Genomic DNA, 23,285 nt, shown 5'->3' with positions numbered 1-23,285 from the left:
GCAAAAAAATAAAATTCATTTCCGTTTTCTGTTCTGGTAAAAGAAGATACAATTTTGTTGAAATGCAATAGGAATTAACGAATAAGGGGAGATAACTCTGTAATTCGCTATCATTCTAACCAATTTGCTAACCAAGTTATTTGATATTACCAGACACACACATACGAAAGACTGACAATTTTCAACTCAGGATAATGGTAAGTATCAAATAGCATGATTAGCTCGATGGTTTTATTTTTTCTTATCATGTTTTGATTTTTACCTAAATTGCCTGATTTTTACAAAGACTGGTACTTAAATGCAAAAATGTAGTATTTCGACCTGTATATTCACCATTTATTTTATGCAAAGTGTGTGCTTATATATCATCTATACGACGTGCAACATATGTTATAACACATAAAAGTAAAATAAATATCAAACACCTTTTTGTACAAGTCAACTTATATCTATAAAACATTTAAATTTTACCATTTCGGTAAGAGTGTTTCGTTTAAATTTCTCTAATATTATTTAAATAAAAATATCCTCTAGTATCGATGTTATGGAATGTTTACAAACGAATTGATTTGTATGACTCGGTTAATCCAGATAATCCTTGTTTCTCTGGAGTTTTCGTATCAGTCATCACTGTGTCTACGTCATCTAGAATCGGTCGTTTGTCTAATGCTGGTTCCTTGTGTCGATAAAAATAGACTACACAGTTTACTAGGATCACTAATAACATTAAGCTGCCCCACTGAAAACAAATATGTAAAACATAACAAAACTTATTAAATATACTTTGCGTGTAATTGTGTACGCCACAGCCCAAACGCGCGGTTTTTTTCTAAAAAAAAAAGTTATGTCATTTCCAAAAAGAAATCCGACTCCTTTTGTTCGGTGGTTGTCGTAACATTTATCTAACTCTCTCATCTTGTAACAGTATTAAAACATTTGACTTTTCTACTCTTTTCACAAGTATTCAACATTCCAAACAAAAGACAATTTAAAAGAGTTGGTATTACTTTGCTTCATAAAAAAGAATGGCCAACGTAGATACAAGTAACTTATCTTAGGGAGGGATAAATCATACTTTGTAAAGAATCATTCTGATTCAAACAAAAAATTCTCTGAAACCGATATTATCAAGATGCTTGATTTCTTGATTGACAACATATTTGTTACGTTCGGAGGACGTGTTTTTCAACAGACTGTCGGCATCCCAATGGGAACAAACTGTGCCCCTCTACTTGCTGACTTGTTTCTTTATTATTATGAGGCTGACTTCATGCAGGAACTTATTAGGAAGAAAGATAAGAAGTTAGCAATATCCTTTAACTCTACTTTCCGCTATATAGATGACGTTCTTTCACTAAACAATTCAAAATTTGGTGACTATGTGGATCGCATCTATCCCATCGAATTGGAGATAAAAGATACTACAGATACAGTTAAGTCGGCTTCATATCTTGACTTACATCTAGAAATTGACAATGAGGATTGGTTGAAAACAAAACTTTACGACAAAAGAGATGATTTCAGCTTTCCAATTGTGAACTTTCCATTTCTAAGTAGCAACATTCCAGCAGCACCTGCATACGGGGTATATATCTCCCAATTGATACGATATTCCCGTGCTTGCATTTCCTATCATGATTTTCTTGATAGAGGGTTACTGCTCACAAGGAAGCTATTAAACCAAGAGTTCCAAATGGTGAAGTTGAAATCATCCCTTCGTAAATTTTACTGACGCCATCACGAGTTGGTTAACCGTTATGGAATAACCGTTTCACAAATGATATCGGATATGTTCCTTACGTCGTAACTACAATCCCCTTCCCTTTCATGAATTTGACCTACCGAATTAGACTATTTACCGGATTTGTAATCACATAAGCAACACGACGGGTGTCGCATGTGGAGCAGGATCTGCTTACCCTTCCGGAGCACCTGAGATCACCCCTAGTTTTTGGTGGGGTTCGTGTTGTTTATTTTTTAGTTTTCTATGTTGTGCCATGTGTACTATTGTTTTTCTGTTTGTCTTTTTTTCATTTTTAGCCATGGAGTTGTCAGTTTGTTTTAGATTTACGAGTTTGACTGTCCCTTTGGTATCTTTCGTCCCTCTTTTAGGAGATAAATGTATTGTATTTTAAGCTCCGACGGCATCAATTGGGGATTTGATGGTCGCAAATTAAGTTTACTGGCGACGCGTTAGCGGAGACAGTAAACGGGTATTTACGACCATCAAATCCCAAATTGATGCCGTCGGAGCTTAAAATATAATATTGTTATCTCCATTCTAATGAAACTGACAGAAAACAGCGTTAAACCATGTATTTAAAATCTGTCATATGCCGTCTGCGCTTGCGCGTACGTCCCATAGCATCAATTGTCAATTGATGCCAAGTTAGAAAGTGACCTTATCCAATCAAAATGAACGTTACAAACGTTGTTGCATTAGAATCCATCATTACTGAACTGAACAAAAAAATAAAACGACGGGTGCCGTATACGGTGCAGGGAATGCTTACCCTTCTGGAGTAACTGATTTCACTCCCGGTTTTAGTGGAGTTCGTGTTGTTTCTTAGTTATAACTGGTGATGTAAATGTCTTTTGGTTTTATGAGTCTTGGTTTACTCATTGGTTTTGATTATTATTGTCTTGCTGATGTAGTTTCAATGTGTTTCTTGTTTCTCATTCGTCATATAGATTTGACCGTTGTGTTTTTTTTTTGTGAATATTATTTTAAAAAAGTCATTTTGGGGTCTTGAAACAACCTGTTCGGTGTGAGACAACTCTCCATATCAAAAGTCTCACTTTGACTTATATTTGTTTAATTTTTACACATTGTGACTTTGGTTGAGACTTGTCTCATTGCCAGTCATTAACCTCATCTGCAATTCATATACATGTAACGTATAGCGGGTTATTTTCGCGGGTGTAAAATTTCGCGATTTTCATCGAATAAAGTATACGAAATATTTTGGCTGTTTTAAATTTTAGCTGATTCATAACTTTTATCAATACATTTGCATGTACACTTTTATGTTGGCGGAATTTAATTTGGCGTTTGTGTTCTATCCGCGAAAATAAGCGAAAATTTACACCCCGCGAAAATAACCCGCTATACAGTATTCGACGGGACATCAATGTTCAATGTAACTTTGCTTCCTCTCTTAATCATGGAATGTGGCAGACTTTCTATGTAATATTGAAAACAAATCGAAGTTTTTCTTCTTCAAAAGGTCGGGAATATATTTTACTGTTACCTGAAGAATTGTCATAACAAATGTTTCTCGTCCAAATTCATACCACTTTTCTCCATCGCCGGTTTCGCCATCAATCAAATCAACGGCCCACCATACAATGATAGCTACAGCTTCAACTGGCAAAACGAACCTGTAAGAAATTTTATTAGGACGATGAAATATAAATAATGTTACTAAGTTAAAAAAAATAATAACTAAAGGTTAATAATAGAACTAACTAAAGTTTTTGATTACTAATTTATTACCTTTTTCCAGTTTTTAAAAAAAGTTGCAAGCACCCATGCACTACGTAGTATTGATATAAAAGGCGAAATTATCATCATTATCTTAAGTTCGTAAATGAAACCCTTAAGGAAGAAAACATGGGTTCAAGTAGACACCTGTACAGCTCTTAAATCAGAAAGGCGTGTGTTATAGTCGATTTCAAAGCATGCACATCAGGACAAATTACTTAAACTGTATAACATTGAGGCTAACCATATGTTTTTAAAATTGTTGACACAACTTCATTACATTGATGTTCAAGTATGGAACGCCAACACTGTCTTATTATGCCAATTTTTCCTTATATATTGTGCATTTACATTCATATGATGTGCATTTACCTTTATATGATGTCCATTTTACCTTATTTATTGTGCATTTACCTTTATATGATGTGCATTTACCTTTATATGATGCGCAAACACCTTTATATGATGTGCAAACACCTTTATATGATGTGCAAATATCCTTATATGATGTGCAAACATCCTTATATGATGTGCAAACATCATTATATGATGTGTTTGTGTCATTATATTATGTGCTTGTATTCTTATATTATGTGGTTCTATTTACTTCATTATATGATGTCGAAACGTCATTATATGATGTGCTTTCATCGTCGTTATGGTCAATGAACATAATTACGATTAGAATGATTACTGTCTACGTCATAACTGATTCCGATCTGCTTCTGCGGAGTAACCGTTACTACTAATTAGGATCAAATCTGTAGCTACTGTTTGGAAAATGGTTGAGACTTGAGATAAACCTTGGCATGTAAGTACCTCGTTTTAAGATGCCAAAAAATCACATCTGATATTGTTGGAAAATTGTAAAAATATATATGAATTGCAAAGTTTTGTTTAAATCGGCAGTCGGGTCTTTAATGATAAGCATACGGAGTCTATAATACGGTTGAGGTTATTACATTTAAGAAATAATTCTTTTATGGCATGCTCTATGATCGTTTAAACGACGGAAAGCATTATATTTGTCAATTTCGGTATACCTAACGTTTGCATTTTTTCTTTAAATACACGAATTTTATTATTTTCATTTATGTTAATATTGCCTTGCTGATCATTTTAGTGGTTCGAGTTTCTCTTTATATATTATCGAGCTAGACACAAACAATTGTAAAAAAATCGGACTTTGATAGAGTAGCCATTGGCTCATATTAGGAACCGGTCATTTGTAACCCCAAAAAAGAGGGGATAGGAAGAAATAAAGGGGGCCTTTCATTTTATCATTTTTGGAATGGAAAAGTGTCATTCAATTTTTATAGTTATAAATTTGCCGCGGTATAATGTTATGGCGAATTCTTTGTCAACCGAAGGCATCAATCTTTACGCCTCGTTTCGCTCACCTGAATTGTTAAAACCTGAAAATTTAGTTTCAACAATTTCTTCTAGCAGATAATTGAAAATCTCTTTCAAGAAATTTAGAATCAAACATTTACAAAATAACTTGCCCCCCCCCCCCTTTCCCCCCACACTCACATACAAATATCAATGGTCGGTACGTTAGTCCTGTTTAATTGAGTTAGAGGTGTATACTATATGAGCGGCTTCCCACGAAACCTTTTATAGTGCAGGTTACTGTATGTCTTGTGGTGTTGCTTTCGTCGTACCATGTTCGCCTTGAGTGAGGGAGGTCGTGGACTCGAACCCCGGCCGGGTCAAAACCAAAGACTTTAAAATTCATATTTACATGCTGCTTCCCGGCGAAGCACGCGGGAATAAGGATTAAGAGCAAAAGCTGTTCGGCTCGGAATCAGAAAAATATGTCCGGGTAAGGTGACATAAATGTCTTCCTTCGGAATGCTACCTTTTGAACAAGCATGTTAAAAAATCAGAGTGTCGGTCTAGTACAAAACAGGGTTAATATTCATATCTCATTAACATATTTTTGTACGAATATGCATATATCAATTTGCCGCTTGACCTCAAGAATCCACGACCACCCATAATAATCCATAGTTGAAACTGTGAAATATATGCACAAAAACATGATAAGAAGCTGCACGTATATGTAATGCACTGAGTTCAGGTTCATTCCATATCTCCTTTAATCCATTTCGGGTGAAAGTATTGTGCGCATTGTAATTTCGGGGCCTATTATAGCTGCATATGCGGTATGGGCTTTGATCATTGTTGAAGGTCTTACGGTGACCTATAGTTGTTAATTTCTGTGTAAATTTTACCTCGTGTGGAGAGTTGTCTCTTTAGCATGTCTTTTTGTGTCGGGATGTATAAGTACCCGGCCACGTCCACTTGTATTTTTGTTCATCTGATGAGTTAGGCCTTTTTCAACTGATTTTTATAGTTCTGATCGTTCTTATGTTGTACTGTATACCACTGTTCCAGGTTAGGGGAGGGTTGGGATCCCGCTAACATGTTTAACTCCACCACATTATGTATGTATGTGCCTGTCCCAAGCCAGGAGCCTGTAATTCAGTGGTTGTCGTTTGTTTATGTGTTAGATATTTGTTTTTTGTTCATTTTTTTTACATCAATAAGGCCGTTAGTTTTCTCGTTTGAATTGTTTTCAATGTCTAATCGGGGCCTTTTATAGCTGACTATGCGGTATGGGCGTTGCTCATTGTTAAAGGTCGTATGGTGACCTATAGTTGTTAATGTCTGTGTCATTTTAGTCTTTTGTGGATAGTTGTCTCATTGGCAATCATACCACATCTTCTTTTTGTAAGTAGTCGAACTGCTGTATCACTAGCATGTCAACACTTAGGTGTGCGATTTCAAATCCCGCACGTGGCAGGTAAGCTCGACTCTAATCTTAATTGACCAGAATTGTCTGTTTTCCAAACGAAGGTCAGGAGGTCTCTCCGGGCACTTCGGTTTTCTCCACCAATTTAAACTCACCGCCACGAAATAGCATAAAAGTGTTGAAAGTGGCGCTTAATAGCAGTCAATCAATCATACATACCGGTATACGTATGGCCTCTCACTCTATATATTTAGTTTCACAAAGTCAATGTATGACATCAGTATACAGAGATAAAAATAATTACTATTTACAGTATATACAAAACAAGAGAGAGAGGTTTCAAAATTACTAGGCCAGCTTGAGGACAAACGCACGTGTTTATATTTTTTTTTTATAAACGAACAAGCTGAAGTTGACATTTTACAGAAATCTTATACATCCTTCCTGTTTTCAAGTTTTCGTACAAGGCTTAAGGCCTTATCGGATAAATGTTTTTTTTTCATATTAAAATTTCCCGTTTTAGTAACAACATGGAAGTCTTATCATCTCAATGTTAGTATCATTGTAAGAAAGTCGGGAGATTTTTTGGCTTCCGTCCAAAAAAAACCCACTAGAAAGCATTGAGTTGAGTCTGCAAGTCCTATGCTGTTTCAGCCAACAACACTGTGTCATCTGCAAACAATATACACAGAGTAGTGATCGAATTCGCGTTTCTTTACCGTCAGAATAAGTTACGTTATCGGCAAACTTATTTCAGAAGTGATTTGATTTAATTTTCTTCATCGACAAAATATTTCATGTCCAACGTATAAGTTTTCATTGTTTAAGTCGAAGTTTTTTTAACACAGTAAGACATTTTTTTATAATCAATCTCTGTCATTGGCATTTTCATTGAAACGGTAAAGGATCAAATACGGGATCTCCGAAATTTCTATCCTTTGTTACGAGGAAATCATTATTCAATCGAACATATGTCTTTGTTCATGACACATATTATAAAATACAAAGGAGTTGAAATGATCACATACTTTCGAACTGACGGAAACAAAAATACACAATCTAGTATATGTGTTCTGTCATAAACAATGGCTTCGTCGTGCGAAACGACGAAATCATGTTACATGTAACTGATCTTAGCTGTAGAAACAGTTGAAGCGACCTCGATAAAATCTATATCAATTTAATATAAGCTGATAAATATTCATGACTACAATGATAATAAAATTGAGAATGGAAATGGGGAATGTATCAAAGAGACAACAACCTGACAATAGAACAAAATCACATCCAATGTTTCTACTGTAAACATGAACTCGTCGGTTAGTGCAATGAAGACACTTTTAAAGATTGAGATTGTTGGTTTATTCTTTACACCTTCGAGGTATTAAAATTATTTCAGTGTTTATTTAACGTTAAATTTATTTTCAAATCTCTTCTGTTTAAAATTGTCGAAACTTCCGTTTAAAATTTCTGTGGTAAACTATCTATTCTATAGTTAGGACCATTTTATAAGAAATACCCCTTTGTACAAGAATACTTTCTTTATAGAAGTATAGATCTGCTGGTTATAGATTTTTTTTATAACTTTCATTATTGTGACGACGCGCTATGAAATTCAGATTAATTTATAAATGAAGTTGTATATAAATTTTTGGTCATAAACACAAATCTTTTAAACAGTTCGACGAGTGCGTCAATGTTACAGTAGTCTGTTAACTGTAAGTTACTAAGCTTGGCCCGATTCATCTGTCATTTATGGAAACTAATTCACCACTTTCTGAGACATTCATTTTTATTTCACCATCAGACATGGAGCTTCATTTCTAAGTAAAGGAAAATTCTCAAATTAAAGAAATTTGAAATGTTATACTGAAACTTTCTTATAATCAATTAAACGACTGCTTTTCTTAGATATGTGATTTTTCATGGTAAAATTTTTTTATTGTTAACGGACATTTTGAGATTTTTTTTTTGATTTTTTTTAAAGAAATCAACATTCAAAATTTATAACTTCATGAACATGTACAGGAAATATAGATTCTTACATTGGTACCAGTGGATTATCGTATTTATCCAATCGAAATAGTTAAATTATCAATTTTAAAGTCCGAGCCGCCTCGGAAAGGACTTTAAAATTTATAATTTAACTATCGAGATTGGATAAATCCGATAAATCAAAATCAAAGAGTAACTATGTAAGAATCTGTTTCTCTAATGATTTAAAAGACATTTTCCTTTTTTTGTTAACCGAAAATCCCCTTCAAGTGCCTTTCACATTGCACGAAGTTGTCAATTTCATTAACACCTGGTATCAAATGTTGATTCATCCAGTTAGCTAAAAAGGTCATGACCCTTAAAATCATCCAATGATCTTTTGAGATCACCAGCAACCACACGTTGATTAAATTTTTTTATACAATGGGTTCGGAAAGGGATAAATTTCCATAGAATTAGAGAAACTGAATTATTGCACATCTATGTACTACTTAAAATTGTACTTCGATCTGTTGTGTCCTTAAAATGTTCTGACCGTCCAAGCTTTAACGTACGGAAATGTTTCGGTAAATTAAATTCAAATCCGAATTGAATGTTTATGCCACATAAAAAGAGTAACCATAATCTCTTGATGACCAAACGTATGTACACGTTGGGGCGATTTAGAGCTTTTCAGAAGGAGTGAGATTCCACCCTTGTTGAAAGCCTTGTGGAGACCTCCAGATTTTTAAATTCTCTCCGTTTTTCTCACGAATGGAGTGTGGTCTCTCTGTAAATTACCCCATATCTTTTCATTTTCCTATTTACCGAAGGTTCCATGTGAAAATTGTCATTGGATCATATCTGTTAAACTAAATGTACAAAACAGGCTCAAGAAAAGGCGAAATTTCTTTTTCAAACCCGAACTAGAAATCCATTGTTTTCTAATAAAGCACCTTACATTATCGTCAATGAGTTCAGGCATGTGAAAAATTATATAATCATACACATGAAAGAAACCATGAATAGGCTTTCAGCAATAGTTTTTATCTATTTGATATTAAGTAAATATTAACATGTACATGTATTTAAAAGTACAGATATTTTCTGTTCTGACTTTGAAGAAATGACTACTTTTCGCCCAATCGAAATGGTGCATGGACATATTTTGTTTCATATTATTAGAATTATTTTCAATATTATCGGTATTAAACTTGATTATCGACACATGAAAGTTTGTCAGCATGGTCAATCTTTTTAACATTAAAGTACCAATAGTTCGGTCACTACTCAATTAAGTTTGTCGATAACGTAGCTTATTTTGACGGTAAAGAAACATCAATTCGATCACTTCTCTGTTACGGGCTGTAACAAAACACTTAAGATATATTTCTTATTCTCTTTCCAGATCTTCTGGTATAGTTCTGTTAAGTCCTGTAATATTTTTAGTCACTAAGAAATTATTTTAGTCAATCAAAAGTAAATGAAATAGTAAAGGTGATCAGTTTTCTCTTTGTCGAACACCATTGTCACTAGCAAGCAAAGTATTCCGAATTATAATTATACCACCGTGTATCATCGGTACAGCGGATATAGCTTTATAGGTACGTCGCAGCATGAAAAAAACTATATACCGTACATTCATTTTACTATGCACCGTACAGAAGGATTTATGTGGTCAGCTCTTCACAGCGCTTCTTGTCTGAATAAAATTTTGAAAAATAAGATATGTATAAAATATTTCAAGGCCAATTATTGAAACAGCCATACTTATTACGCACAAACAGTGGCCTTCTATCAGAAAAAGAGTTGCAACGAATATTGAATCATATCGGATGAGACGAGCGCCAACTTCTTTGAAAAGTATTTGCACATGTTTTTAGTAAGGGTTCTTGTTTTGGGCAAATAGTGAGACTTCTCTAATCACCAACCTTCGACCAAATCATTTCTTAAAACCACAAATATGTTTAGATTGAAGTACACATTGATATAATGTAAACAAAACAAAGATTTTCTTACCGTGTCAGAAGAAAAATTGATCACGACCCCTTGGTTAGTTCCTATATCCGCTGTACCGATGATACACGGAGATGCCAGCGAGTGGGCAAGTATAGAAACAAAGAGTGATGACACAGTAATAAGGTGGACACAGTAATGACAAGGTTAATGCTTTTTATTTTATCTTTTTTTAAAGAGACGAAAAAGAGGAACAACATGCAAACAACGGGCGTCACCCCATTCATCTCGGTTGGAAAATAAAAATATTAAATAGCCTAAATTGGAGAAAGTGTGTCAAAGTGTGATTTTAAGTGTTCCCCCCTTTTAACTCAATAACTGTATCGTCTACGTAAAATCCGTTGCCATTACCGAAAGGGATCAAAAGAAGTACCACGATGGGAAAATCCGATCTAATCGGACGAAAAATTTAAATCTAAAACACTTCATCAAGAATCAACCCCTTGCATCTCGGAAATCGTTGACGCTACTCCAAATCTGTTGACATACTTGTACTTATGTTTCAGAATGAATTTTACTAGCAATTAAAAAAATCTCCATTAAAATAAGTTGAAAATAAACAATCTGTATATGCAAATATGTGCTCATTGTTGAAGACCGTACGGTGACCTATAGTTATTAATTTCTGTGTCATTTGGTCTGGTGTGGAGAGTTATCTCATTAGCAAAGATACCACTTTTTCTTTTTTTATAATTACCCACATAGACATTTCGCATTTCGCGGGTACTACGTCGACTAAGCTTGCAGTCTTCGAAATTTGGTATTTTCTCACATAATTGGCGTTTTCTGTGGAAAAAAGATAGGTTCAAAGACAAATTAAAAGTAAAAAACACTACATGTAAACGTCATATGACAAATATTTCCGACTTTGTATGGTTTTAGAGGAGTTGCGGCTCAATGAAATCGGTCTCTTCTTTTAGTAACATAGATTATATGATATACCAGATTGAATATCATTGTACATATTCAATACTACATTATTCATCTTACCATTTACAGATTGATATTATTCAATAACATTTTATAAAACAAACCATCTCGCCATATTATGCATCAGTAGATAATTTTATAGCTATTGTTATGAAATATTTTTCAAAATGACTGTGATTTCAATGATGCCTTTTGCAATGGATAGAAATTAGCAGATGTGGTATGAGAGTCACTGAGACAACTCTCCACCCAAGTCACAATTTGTAAAGGAAACAATTACGATTATAGGTCATAGTACGACCTTCAACACGGAGCTTAAACTTAAACCGAATAGCAAGCTACAAAAAGCTCTTAAATTTGTTTTATCATTTTCTCCACAGCCGGGAATTCCTTCAACTAGCTCCTGTATTAACTTATCTTAATCTTCAACCGAAATTTTTGAAACGTTGATTTTGTTTTGTCTCATTTTCCTTTTAAATTGAACTTTCTCTAGCGATAGACACATGTTTGAGCCGGGTTAATAGTTTAATTACAGAAGAAGATCGGAATCAGTTATGACGTAGACAGTAATCATTCTAATCGTAATCATGTTCATTGACCATAACGACGATGAAAGCACATCATATAATGACGTTTGGACATCACATAATGAAGTAAACCTAACCACATCATATAAGATCACAAGCACGTAATATAATGACACAACCACATCATATAAAGATGTTTGCACGTAATATAAAGAAAACTGCACATCATATAATGATATGTACATTTCATAAAAGGATCTTTGCACATCATATAAGTATGTTTGCACATCATATAAGGATCTTTGCACATAATATAAGTACATTTGCACATCATATAAGAATGTTTGCACATCATATAAGAATGTTTGCACATCATATAAGTATGTATGCACATCATATGAGTATGTTTGCACATAATATAATGATGTTTGTACATCATATAAGGATATTTGCACATCATATAAAGATATTTGCACATCATATAAGGATATTTGCACATCATATGAAGGTGTGTGCACATCATATAATGTCAAGTGCACATCATATAAAGGTTTAAGCACATCATATAAAGGTAAATGCACATCATATAATGAAAATGGCCATAAGAAGACAGTGTTGGCGTTCCATATTCAAGAGTAATGTACCTTAACCTATATACATTTAATGTGTCATATGTGTTAAGTCTTACTTAATCATCCATCCCCAAATTCTAGGAAGTTTCCAATCGTCCAAACTAAATCTGTTGAAAAGATTCTTTCTAAAGTTTTCAGTTCCGTAGAAAATGACCATAGCTTGTAACATCATTCCATTTATTACTAATGCAAATCCCCAAACAAAATCCTGGAATTAAATTTAAATCTAAGTAACTAAATAACATAGAATTCTAGCTCCTCTTTTTCAAAATGACAAGCTTTTTAAATTACTGTAATATATTGATAGAATATAAATAAAGGAATTAAAAAAAAAGGAATAAATAAAGGGTCCGTGTGCTTGACAATTTTTTAATCTGTGGTCAAGGAAGCGTTTATAGTTTTCATATAATAGTTATCAAAGGTACCAGGATTATAATTTAATACGCCAGACGCGCGTTTCGTCTACATAAGACTCATCAGTGACGCTCAGATCAAAACAGTTAAAATGCCAAACAAATACATCATATAACACCGTTATTAAAACTGACGTAAAACCACTAATAACCGTGTATTAAAATAAGACACGCCTAGTTACTAAATAAATATTCAATATAAACCCGCTTTTAACTAATTATATTATTAAAAGTGTAAAGGAGGTAAGCAAAATTCATAAAGTTTTCATGGCTGTAGATGCATTTGTAAAATGCTACATTTTTATAGAATATACCTGATTGGTTAAGATATTTATATCCAATGCTGACATCATACCAACCAAAAAGGTTACCAGTACTGTGACAGGTGTACCAAACTTTCTAGGAACTGAAAAAGACATTTAAGAATGTACTCTTTAGAGTTGGTCATTGAACATTCATAAATATCACAAAGATCAACTACTCTCAGGCGAGGTTTCAGAGGGGGGTTCCGGGGGTTAGACCCCCCCCCCCCAATTTTTTGGACGGGGACATATAATTGGACCCCCCCCCCTTTGTCCTGGGTTAGGACCCCCCTTTTTAAAATGGCTGGATCCACCCCTGATTCTTATCATGAACTTCTGTCCAATTACCCGCAATTCTACAATAGGTTCTGGTCCTCAACATGCATGAGATATTTGCCACTGAACGCTAAGCAACCAACAATAAATGAATCGATCAATATGAATGATTTTTTTAGGATTTTTTTTCTCTCAAAAGTTAGAATTTTTTCTTTAAAATCTCAAAATGTGCTTCCTAGTTTTTCCTCCAATAGAATAAAGACAAAGCAATTATTGGGCATCTTAGTAAAGTACAAATAAAGACAACTGACATAACTATTTATAGGCGACGACGAAGAAGGGGTTGACAACTTGACTACACATGACGATCTTGCTTATGCTACCAATACCCCGATGATCAACGTGCGTGGCAGTGGATATCTAACAGAAGAATATAGAATGTTGAAAGAATAGGTTTACAGGCAATGTGTATGCATTGCAGAAGAAATTACTATATTGAAAAACTTATGTCTGATCCATTTGTTCTTTTTTTAGCAATAAATTATGTATTAGTTAACCTTCTCAAATTAAGATATTACCTCCGAAATCCTGTAATGTATGAGTCACTAACTCCATATTTGATATGAGTGATGTTATTCCAGCAAATGACAGACAGGTGAAAAATAGAATGGACAAAACGCGACCAAAAGTGCCCAGAGTCGAAAATAGTACAGGTATCCTAAAAAAAACATGAACATTTTTTAATATAGATTAGATTGTTGGTTTTCACGTTTGAATGGTTTTACACTAGTAATTTTTGGGGCCCTTTATAGCTTTTTGTTCGGTGTGAGCCAATGCTTCGTATTGAAGGCCGTACATTGACCTATTAATAATGGTTTACTTCATACATTGTTATTTGAATAAAGAGTTGTCTCATTTGCACTTACACCACATCTTCCTATATCTACGAAAATATATTATTCGGCAAAGAAAATGAAATGTGTAAATAAAAAAGCGTTGACACGAATTTTCCAACATGTGTTCATTAAAATACAAAAACAAGGCAGTTATTATATATAATAATATAATACTGTATTAGTGGCAAAACAAATCTCAGTACACGGAATACAAACTTTGGGGATTCAACATGAAAATGAGCCTCGTTAGCAATGGTATTACGTTTTTTTGGGTGTCTTACTAGTATATCTTTATTTTAAGAATTGAATGCTTCTTTTTGTAAATTTATTGGGTGGTAAAAGCGTTGACCGAAGTACATTTTGTATGAAGCGCGGAAGCGCTTCATTCTAAAAATGTACGCACGGTCAACGCTTTTACAACCATATAAAGTTTCAAAAAGAAGTATTCAATACTTATAATTACATTTTTTTAGCTAAAATCGTGAAAACACGATTTTTATCCATTTTTATTTAATTCACCTGTGCACTTTTTTGTGGGACCTCGTGTCATCATGCATGATAAATGTTATTGTCTGATGCAATTGTTTACGGAATAACATGTTAGCCAATCAGAATAGCGTATTATAATGAAACTTACATCTAATGTAATTATTAATATATATACAACACATTCATACCATCGGTATATATACTGAACGACTTTAGAAACGCAACACTCATTTGTTGATTTTTTTTACCAAATCTTTTTTGATTCTCTTACAACTACTTTTCAATGCTTATGATGCTTCTTTCTCCTTATAAAAAATCAAAATTTGACTTACCTGTGGTTATTGAACATACCGATTTTTTTAAGTCGCACGAATTTCTTAAAGCGAAATTTTGGTCCCATGCAAGATTGTAATTTCAGGTTTTTTGTCTTTGTGAAACAGTTCAGGTTTTGTTTCTTTGTGAAACAGTTCTTTCAATCCTTTGCCTTACTAAAAAAAAAATTAAATGTTGCACCTCTATTTTACCAAGTCTGAGATTAAAAAAAAACCCAAAGAACTGAATTAGCCCTTAAGAATACTGCAAACATGAAAACATAAATGTGCTGCAACCATACCGTATGACTTCAGAAACTCGTCCTACTATCCTTCCGACAACGATACAAGTAGACAAGATTTGGTGCTGGCCATCAATGAACAGATTGACATGTAGTGACAATGAAACATCAACAGAACTTGATTATGCCATTTGCCAATCATTTTTACGGCCGCAACGTCAACTGCTAACCAAATTGCCGAGTGCCATTGATTAGAGATTCGTGCCATAAATGTTTCCCATGAACTACACTGCCAAAGAATTGACTGAAGGAAAACCTGTAAAGCCCTCAAGTTCCATCCGCATAATTGCCAAAATTAATAAATGGGTTGAACAAATGTAAAATCAGAAGGTGTAAAACAGAACCCCAAAAATGTCAGACAGAATTTGACGCCCTTTCTGACAATCATTTTGGCGTTTGTAACGGGCAGTCATCGCTTTTGACGTTGACACATTCATTCAAAAATAACACAAAAATAATCTAGTGTTGCATTTCTAAAGTCGGTCAGTATATGACACAAAAGGATCAACAAAAATAAGTCAAATCCATCAAAGACCTATTTGTCTGTAGGGGTTAATAAACAAGGAATTCTTATAGTTAAAATATAAAACTTTGTTCATTGCTCGGAGTACAAAAATCATGCTCCTAACATGAAATCCAACATTTTGATTGGTTGATAATTTTTGAGTATGAGTACCAAAAACTGACTCGAAAGTTTTATGACTTCAAAGACCTAATCTCTAAAAAAAAATATTCAAAAATTATCCATCCTCCTGACACATACCTACCAAATAAAAGTAAGTCCGGTACTAGCAGGACCACTGTCTTTGAGGATGGTCAAGTATTCGTCCTTAGCAAGAACACCACGGCTTACTATCAGGATAGAAAACACGGCAGCATATATCATCATTCCGCAAATCAAGCTGAAAGAAACGAGATGGATACTGTATGTTTTTGAGTTGCCGTTGCATCGAATTTCATGTTGTACATGTACGTGTATGCAACGCATCATCTTACACATAGATACATGTATAAAATGTCTATAGATTAGACCGTTGGTTTTCCCGTTTGAATGGTTTTACACTAGTAAGTTTGAGGCCTTTTATAGCTTGTTGTTTGATGTGAGCTAAGGCATCCGTGTTGAAGGCCTTACATTGACATATAATGATTTACTTTTAGAAATTGTTATATGAATGGAGAATTGTCTCATTAGCACTCACACCACATCTTCCTATATGTATAAAAGACGACAAGGAGATATGTTTGCAATCAAGTACAAACACATATCGAAAACCCGATACCATTCTCAAAATTAGGGTTTTTACTAGTTTCGTTTTTGACTTTTTGTCAGATATATACGCGAAATCCTCTAGTTTAATCCATGTGTTGCCAACAACACTCCTACTTTTCTTTTTGTAATTTTATTATATTGTTAAAAAAGCATAGGAGAATGGGACAGACATAACATTTGTAAGTTAATTTGTTCAATTATTTTGCTATCTTCTGCCAAATGTTTGGAAGAATTAAAACGAGATGAAGATTAAACTACGAGCTCAAACTCAGAAAGAGGGGAGAAGACGCTTTATTACCTAAGTCAGCGTCTTGAAGCAAAGATGATGTTGCCGTTGTTTCGTAGTAATTGTTGCTCACCATATCTTACCTGATAAGGTTATTTAACGAAGGAATAAAGATTCCATATTTGACAATAGCATTGTCCACAGTCATAAATGATGAATAGGGAATAAAAATTCCCATACCTGCTCCAGTATCAAATGCATTTTGGCTGATTGCATCGACCCAAAGTCGGGGCTCCTTAAAGGATTCTGTAAAATAAGAAACGTTGTACAAACTATTCTTCTGATCAGTACATTATATAATGTGTATATATACCAACGTAAGCAAAATATAAATGACACACGAAGAAATTAAAGCAGAACACTTAAAAACAAGCACATAATTACCTAGATGCAATTTGTGTTCTTAATATTAAATAGTTTTATAACATTACTGCGGAAACTTTACTTAAAGTAGATTTTTTTAAATAACTAAAGACAGACACCCATACTTGTCATTCAGCTGATTTAAACATTTCAGTATTACACTGAAAACACAATTTTACAAAAAAGGACGTACATTTGAGAAGCTAGTGGCCAATTTTGTTAAAAACATCAGAAAAAAAAAAGATTCAACTTACCCCAGTTTGGTGTGAAGAGATACTTGATACCATAATCAGCATATTCTCGTGTAAGGGACCAGATGAACGTAAACAGTAAGATTGCCAGTAGGATGGGAACCAGGAACAAATTAACCTTTTCAATTGTTTTAACTCCCTTGATAACAGACAGTCCTGCTACCATCAGCGCTATAGCATGCGTCAATAAGGGCCATTTACTTTCCTGGAACAAAATGTTCAGTTTGAAATTGTACAATTCAAAATGTGTATTATTTTGATTATGTATATCTTTGCAATTAATCTACTTCTACTCATAACTGTAATTAACTTTTTGACATGGATATCTCAAATTTGTTGCAATCTCAACCACTGTGAAATACATTCCTTTTATAAACTACCACAGAATACCACTTATAATGTTCGTTTTGTCACAAGATACACAACAGAAGTCGCTTGTGAAGCTAAATCTGTTTCAAGATCTTTCCGACCCTCCTGCAACTCTAGCTGTGTGTTGATGAAACAGCATTCGAGGGGACAAACCTTGGTAAATCTATTGTGCAGGATTGCGGAATTTTCTGATGTTTGCCGATTAGATGTGATTTATTTTTATTTTTTTGCTCTAATTCAAACTTTTTTCTAATATTTTAATAATAAATAAATAATAAATAAGCTTTATTTAGAGTCGGCATGGTATATAAAACATAGACAAACATAAGCTCTAATGAGCTTTTAACCGACATTTTTGAAGACAATGACTATGTTTTCCCAAGAAGACAACGACGGTCTACAATAGCCGATAAACGAACAATGTAGAGTCCACTATGTTTGTGATTGAAATATATACTGTATCAATATTTTCAACTATTGCATTTCTATTATTTGTACCTCAGCATAGTCCCTGAATATCGCACGACTGTCTTCTACGTTGTCTGGAAGTTCGTTAGCTATACAGTAAACAACATAGTAGAAACACCATCCTAACACTACTGAATAATAACATCTATTGAGAAAAAAATACTTGTATTAGTATGGAGGTTTGGATAGTGTTTAAGTAAGAATGAATAATAGACAAAACTTTGAAAATAGTCGGATACAAAGAACAAGTTACGTACATCAGAGAACGGCCCCCTAATTTCGTTCAAATTAAAAGTGACTTGCCATTAATTATAATACATTATTTTTAAAGTTTAAAACCTATATTTTTGTAAACATCAATAGATATTCAACTTCAAGGAATAAATAAAATTGTGAAAGGAAGAATATATTGGCAAATAATTAAAGAATTCAGGATATGGGCTGATAATTTAAAGATACTAAAAATGAAGACTTGGAAAAAAGGGAGGGAAAATTTCTCCATTAGACTAGCTTATAGTTTCCCGGTAATCTCTAAAAATCAGATATATATAAATATATATCAGTTATCCTGAAGAGTCACAATGGAAGGATGAAATCGGTTGAACTGGAACTGTTAACTTGTTACTTATTTTACTAATTATTTTATGAATATATATATATATATATATATATATATCTGCACATGTGAAAATTATATATATGTATAGCAAAACTTACGAAATGAAAAATGTCACCATTGAGATCCATGCTCCACACCAGGATCCTTTCTCCCCCATAAACTGTTGGAATGATCCAATGATAGCTTTCTTTGTGTAGCGGCCTGTACCATATTCTATCAGTAACATTGGTATGGACCATAGTAACAGGAATAAAGACCATACAATCAAAAATACAAGACCTCCTGTGAAATTGATAGAAACATTTGAGTAATATGCAGCAGTCATGTATTACTATACAAAATTGATAAAATTATTAGGGTTATATGCATCAATGAAAAACTATATAGTCTTCTGATCAATCAATTATGACAAACAGCAATAATATTAAATTGTTTGGATGTGAATGAGGGTTCTTCATTTCTGTGTTCGTTTTTTTGTATCCCTGTTTTATTTTCATTCTTTACTTTTTGGGGTCCATTTTTCTATATCACTTATATTTTTGGCCGATCATTCTCCATTCTTTAAAGTTTTCACCACAAAGGAGTAGGTCCAGTAAGACCCCTTTTTTTACCCCAAAATGTAGCAGTTTTAAAGAATTGCTAAAATGTAAACTTTTAGTTATTCATTGAAAGTAGAATGCTTCTGCTACACAAATATGGGCTGTCTTTGACAATACAAGGCACAATGACATGTATCGGGTACTAGCATCATTAAGTCATGCTAAATTACTGATATCTTCATAATTTTAGCATTTTAGTTACATTTTACACGGTTTTCGTCTTTTATGAAAGTGGTTGCATTTTTGTTCATTCTTAAAATTGAAATGTTATTTGTATTTTATGATAATACAAAAAGATATTTAGGTTCAGGATGAACATGGATGCGGACACTTTAAATTATGATTGATAGTTGGTTGCTTTATGCCGCATTAGCACAAAAAAGCTATATTGCGGCAAACACTTTCATTTATGACAAAACCATTTGAACAGTGACATTTTTTGGCATTTTTGATAGATTTTTCATATTCAAGCTAGAATTGAAGCGTTTTTAAAGAGTAAATTTAATTTAGTTCAAATCTTCCACATAAACTAATTGAATCAACTGAAATGAAAACTTAAAAAGTATCCAAAATCTTTCGCCAAATTAATCTGAAATTTGAGGTCAAAATCGGCCCATACCGGACCTACTCCTTTACATCCTCGTTTTTCATTTATGTATTTCTAATAAGGGGTGTCGTTGAAGAGTTTAAGTTCCTGACAGGTCAAAACAATTTTTTTAAATTGATATTTGCTGCTTCCCGAGTAGGACGCAAACTCGTCCTGAATCCAAGTAATGTGTGTGCTCTTTGAAAATCTGATCCGGAATAAGGCAGGGTTTATCTGTATTGCATACAAATATATAAATACATGAAATCTTACCCAGGCATTATACATGTACATACAACATTTGCCAATCTAATTAAAATATTGATCTCTGATTACGTTATACTACATAACGTAATCAGAGATCAATATTTTAATTAGATTGAACATTTGCAAAATAAAAAGTATCTTTTAAAGTCATCTTTAAAAAAAAAAAAAAACAATTATCATACCTTTTGATTTGATATTAAAATCCAACAAAGAAAAATGTATAAATAAGATCAAACTTCTAATTCATGTTGATGTAAGGAAATTATCCTTTAAGTTTGCTAGGCTATATTACCTTTTTCGTCGCTATTATTTGCAACAATTCTCGGGAATCTCCATATATTTCCTGTTCCGACAACACAACCAAGGCATGAACATATCAACCCAATACGGGTCTTAAAATACTGCTGCTCTGAGTTCTAAAACAAAAGCAACAAGTACAAATCGTATAAATCTATCGTTGCCCTATGACGTTAGGGAGCTTCTATTTGATTGTTGTAGAGGGGGAACTAGAATGAAGAATTATGTCCAGCAATTTATTTTACAAACAATATCTGTCTTGCGTTTTTTTATTGGTTTATCCTGACTTTTTTTAAAATCATTTGTCATCTTGTCTTGTCTTTTTTTGCTAAGTGTCTCATTTTGCCTTTCAAATACTCAAAACTCTGTTCCTGCCTTTCTTTTCAATATTCATCCTACCCCCTTTGAACTCAACCACCTATCCCCTAACACCAAATGGTACATGTAGCTCACTTAATATGCTCAAAGTTTACAATAACTCTGAAAAAGGAATCAAATAAATTGTCCTCTCTATTTAAACATGGTTCTTATTCAATAAAATTTAGAATACTTCTCTTTCTCGACAACACCGAATAAAATGGATCATAATTAATCTGAGCGCCGCAGGAAAGGCTTATTTAAAATGGAGAAAGGGGGGACAAGCTAATGATAATGCAACACAGAACAATTCATCTAAAGGTCTAGGGGTATTAAGCCAATATCGTCTTTCATTTTCACGTTTGTACTTTCAATATATATTTGTTAGCCTAAAGTGAAAGGAGGGGGGAATGTAAAAACTACAGTTTTATCCCCGACTCCTGTTTTGGTTAATCCGATTTAATACATTATACGTAAATATCCTCTATACACGCTTTGGGGCTCTGGCAAAGCTTCGAAAGACCCTTCGTGATTCTATGAATTTATCAATATAAAATCACACCTTAAAAACCTGGAATTCCAAATGACTGATATAATAATTTACCAAAACATTTATTTGAACGCGTGTCAATTGGACATGATTATGTTTTTGTTATTATTTTAAGACAATGATCTTACGTTACCATAACAACTGTTTTGAAATTTGTTATTTATACAAGTGTCAGTCCATAGTCAGGAACTTGTAAATCAGTGGTTGCCTTTTGTTGCCGTAAATATTTTTATTTTTTTTTATTTTTATATCTTTTTTTCTCGTTTGAATTGTTTTACATTTGTCCTTTCGGTGGCTTGTATAGCTGACTATGCGGTACTGGTGTTACTCATTGTTAAATATATAGTTGATACTTTCTGTATCATTGGTCTGTTACGGAAAGTTGTCTCATTGGCAATCATATCACATCTTCATTCACTGAACTCGGTATTTCAAAGGATATTTCATCTATGAAAGGAAAAGGTTGAATCCTTCCTTTTCATGCTTTGTCTTTTTTTCTTTCTCGGAATGTTATAAATTGAAATGAACTAGTAAGTCTTTTAATGTTGTAATGTTACACAAGCTACTGTATCAGACAAGGGTGAAGGTTGTTTTTTAACTGATTTTTATAGTTCGTTCTTATGTTGTACTGTTATACCACTGTCCAAGGTTAGGGGAGGGTTGGGATCCCGCTAACATGTTTAACCCCGCCACACTATTTATGTATGTGCCTGTCCTAAGTCGGGAGCCTGTTATTCAGTGGTTGTCGTTTGTTTATGTGTTATATATTTGTTTTTCGTTCATTTTTTTTACCTAAATAAGGCCGTTAGTTTTCTCGTTTGAATTGTTTTACATTGTCTTATCGGGGCCTTTTATAGCTGACTATGCGGTATGGGCTTTGCTCATTGTTGAAGGCCGTACGGTGACCTATAGTTGTTAATGTTTGTGTCATTTTGGTCTTTTGTGGATAGTTGTCTCATTGGCAATCATACCACATCTTCTTTTTTTATATTACCTACATGTACATGTACAATGTATATAAACGTTGAAACTCGCTCTATTTGCTTGCACCTGTCCTAAGGCAGGAATCTGATGTTCAGTAGTTGTTGTTTGTTGATGTGGTTCATAAGTGTTTCTCGTTTTTTATACAGCTAAGACCGTTGGCTTTCCATTTGAATGGTATCACACAAGTCATTTCCGGTGCCCTTTATAGCTTATTGTTCGGTGTCATTCAGGCTCCGTATTGAAGAAAGTAGTTTGACCTATAATGGTTTACTTTTACAAATTGTGACTTTGTAGAGAGTTGTCTCGTTGACACTTATGCCACATCTTGTTATATCTAATTAATTTTTGTCTTACCTCTGATGGTTTGAGTTCCATACTAAATGTTTGATAATGTGTCATGTGTTGGTACAGTTAAAATGTTCAAATAAAACAGAACTTCTGTAATTTTGTGTTTGTCATCCTTTTCTCGTTCAACTTGTTATCACGTGAGACACACATATAAATCATATGATAAACAAATAAATTGTTGATAAATATGACTGAGATTTGTAATTATTACACGGTTAGATAAATGGATAAATAAGATAATTGTGAAATATGTCTAAATGATAAAGACATGTTTAGATATATTTATATATTTGTTTGTTTTTAAACTGACAGAGGGCTAACAAATATACCAAATTTGAAATAGTCTAGATATCTATAAGAC

The 23,285-nt window shown here is 33.5% G+C and overlaps 1 protein-coding gene across 1 annotated transcript; it reads right to left on the bottom strand.

Moving 5' to 3' along the window:
* Nucleotides 1-337: 337 nt before the first annotated feature.
* LOC134689639 (uncharacterized sodium-dependent transporter HI_0736-like) lies at nucleotides 338-23,065 on the bottom strand. Its single transcript, XM_063549606.1, has 12 exons — nucleotides 22,931-23,065; nucleotides 20,681-20,804; nucleotides 19,035-19,218; nucleotides 18,348-18,462; nucleotides 17,484-17,685; nucleotides 16,950-17,112; nucleotides 16,078-16,212; nucleotides 13,891-14,030; nucleotides 13,049-13,140; nucleotides 12,378-12,529; nucleotides 3,252-3,381; nucleotides 338-739 (listed from the first exon to the last, which is right to left on the bottom strand). The coding sequence occupies exons 1-12, from the start codon at nucleotides 22,973-22,975 to the stop codon at nucleotides 554-556; spliced, it is 1,668 nt and encodes a 555-aa protein (XP_063405676.1). The 5' UTR covers nucleotides 22,976-23,065; the 3' UTR covers nucleotides 338-553.
* Nucleotides 23,066-23,285: the final 220 nt, after the last annotated feature.

The sequence above is a fragment of the Mytilus trossulus genome, chromosome 11, assembly GCF_036588685.1.
Source record: "Mytilus trossulus isolate FHL-02 chromosome 11, PNRI_Mtr1.1.1.hap1, whole genome shotgun sequence".
Classification (NCBI taxonomy): domain Eukaryota; kingdom Metazoa; phylum Mollusca; class Bivalvia; order Mytilida; family Mytilidae; genus Mytilus; species Mytilus trossulus.
This window is presented reverse-complemented; position numbering and strand designations above follow the sequence as displayed.

Excerpts from the sequence above, each read along its gene's own strand:
- LOC134689639 (XM_063549606.1), bottom strand. The coding sequence starts at position 22,975 with ATGACACATTATCAAACATTTAGTATGGAACTCAAACCATCAGAG. Across the intron at positions 14,031-16,077 it reads ACCGGACTTACTTTTATTTG|GATACCTGTACTATTTTCGA; the intron begins GTAGGTATGTGT and ends TGTTTTTTTTAG. Across the intron at positions 13,141-13,890 it reads TACATTACAGGATTTCGGAG|TTCCTAGAAAGTTTGGTACA; the intron begins GTAATATCTTAA and ends TGTCTTTTTCAG.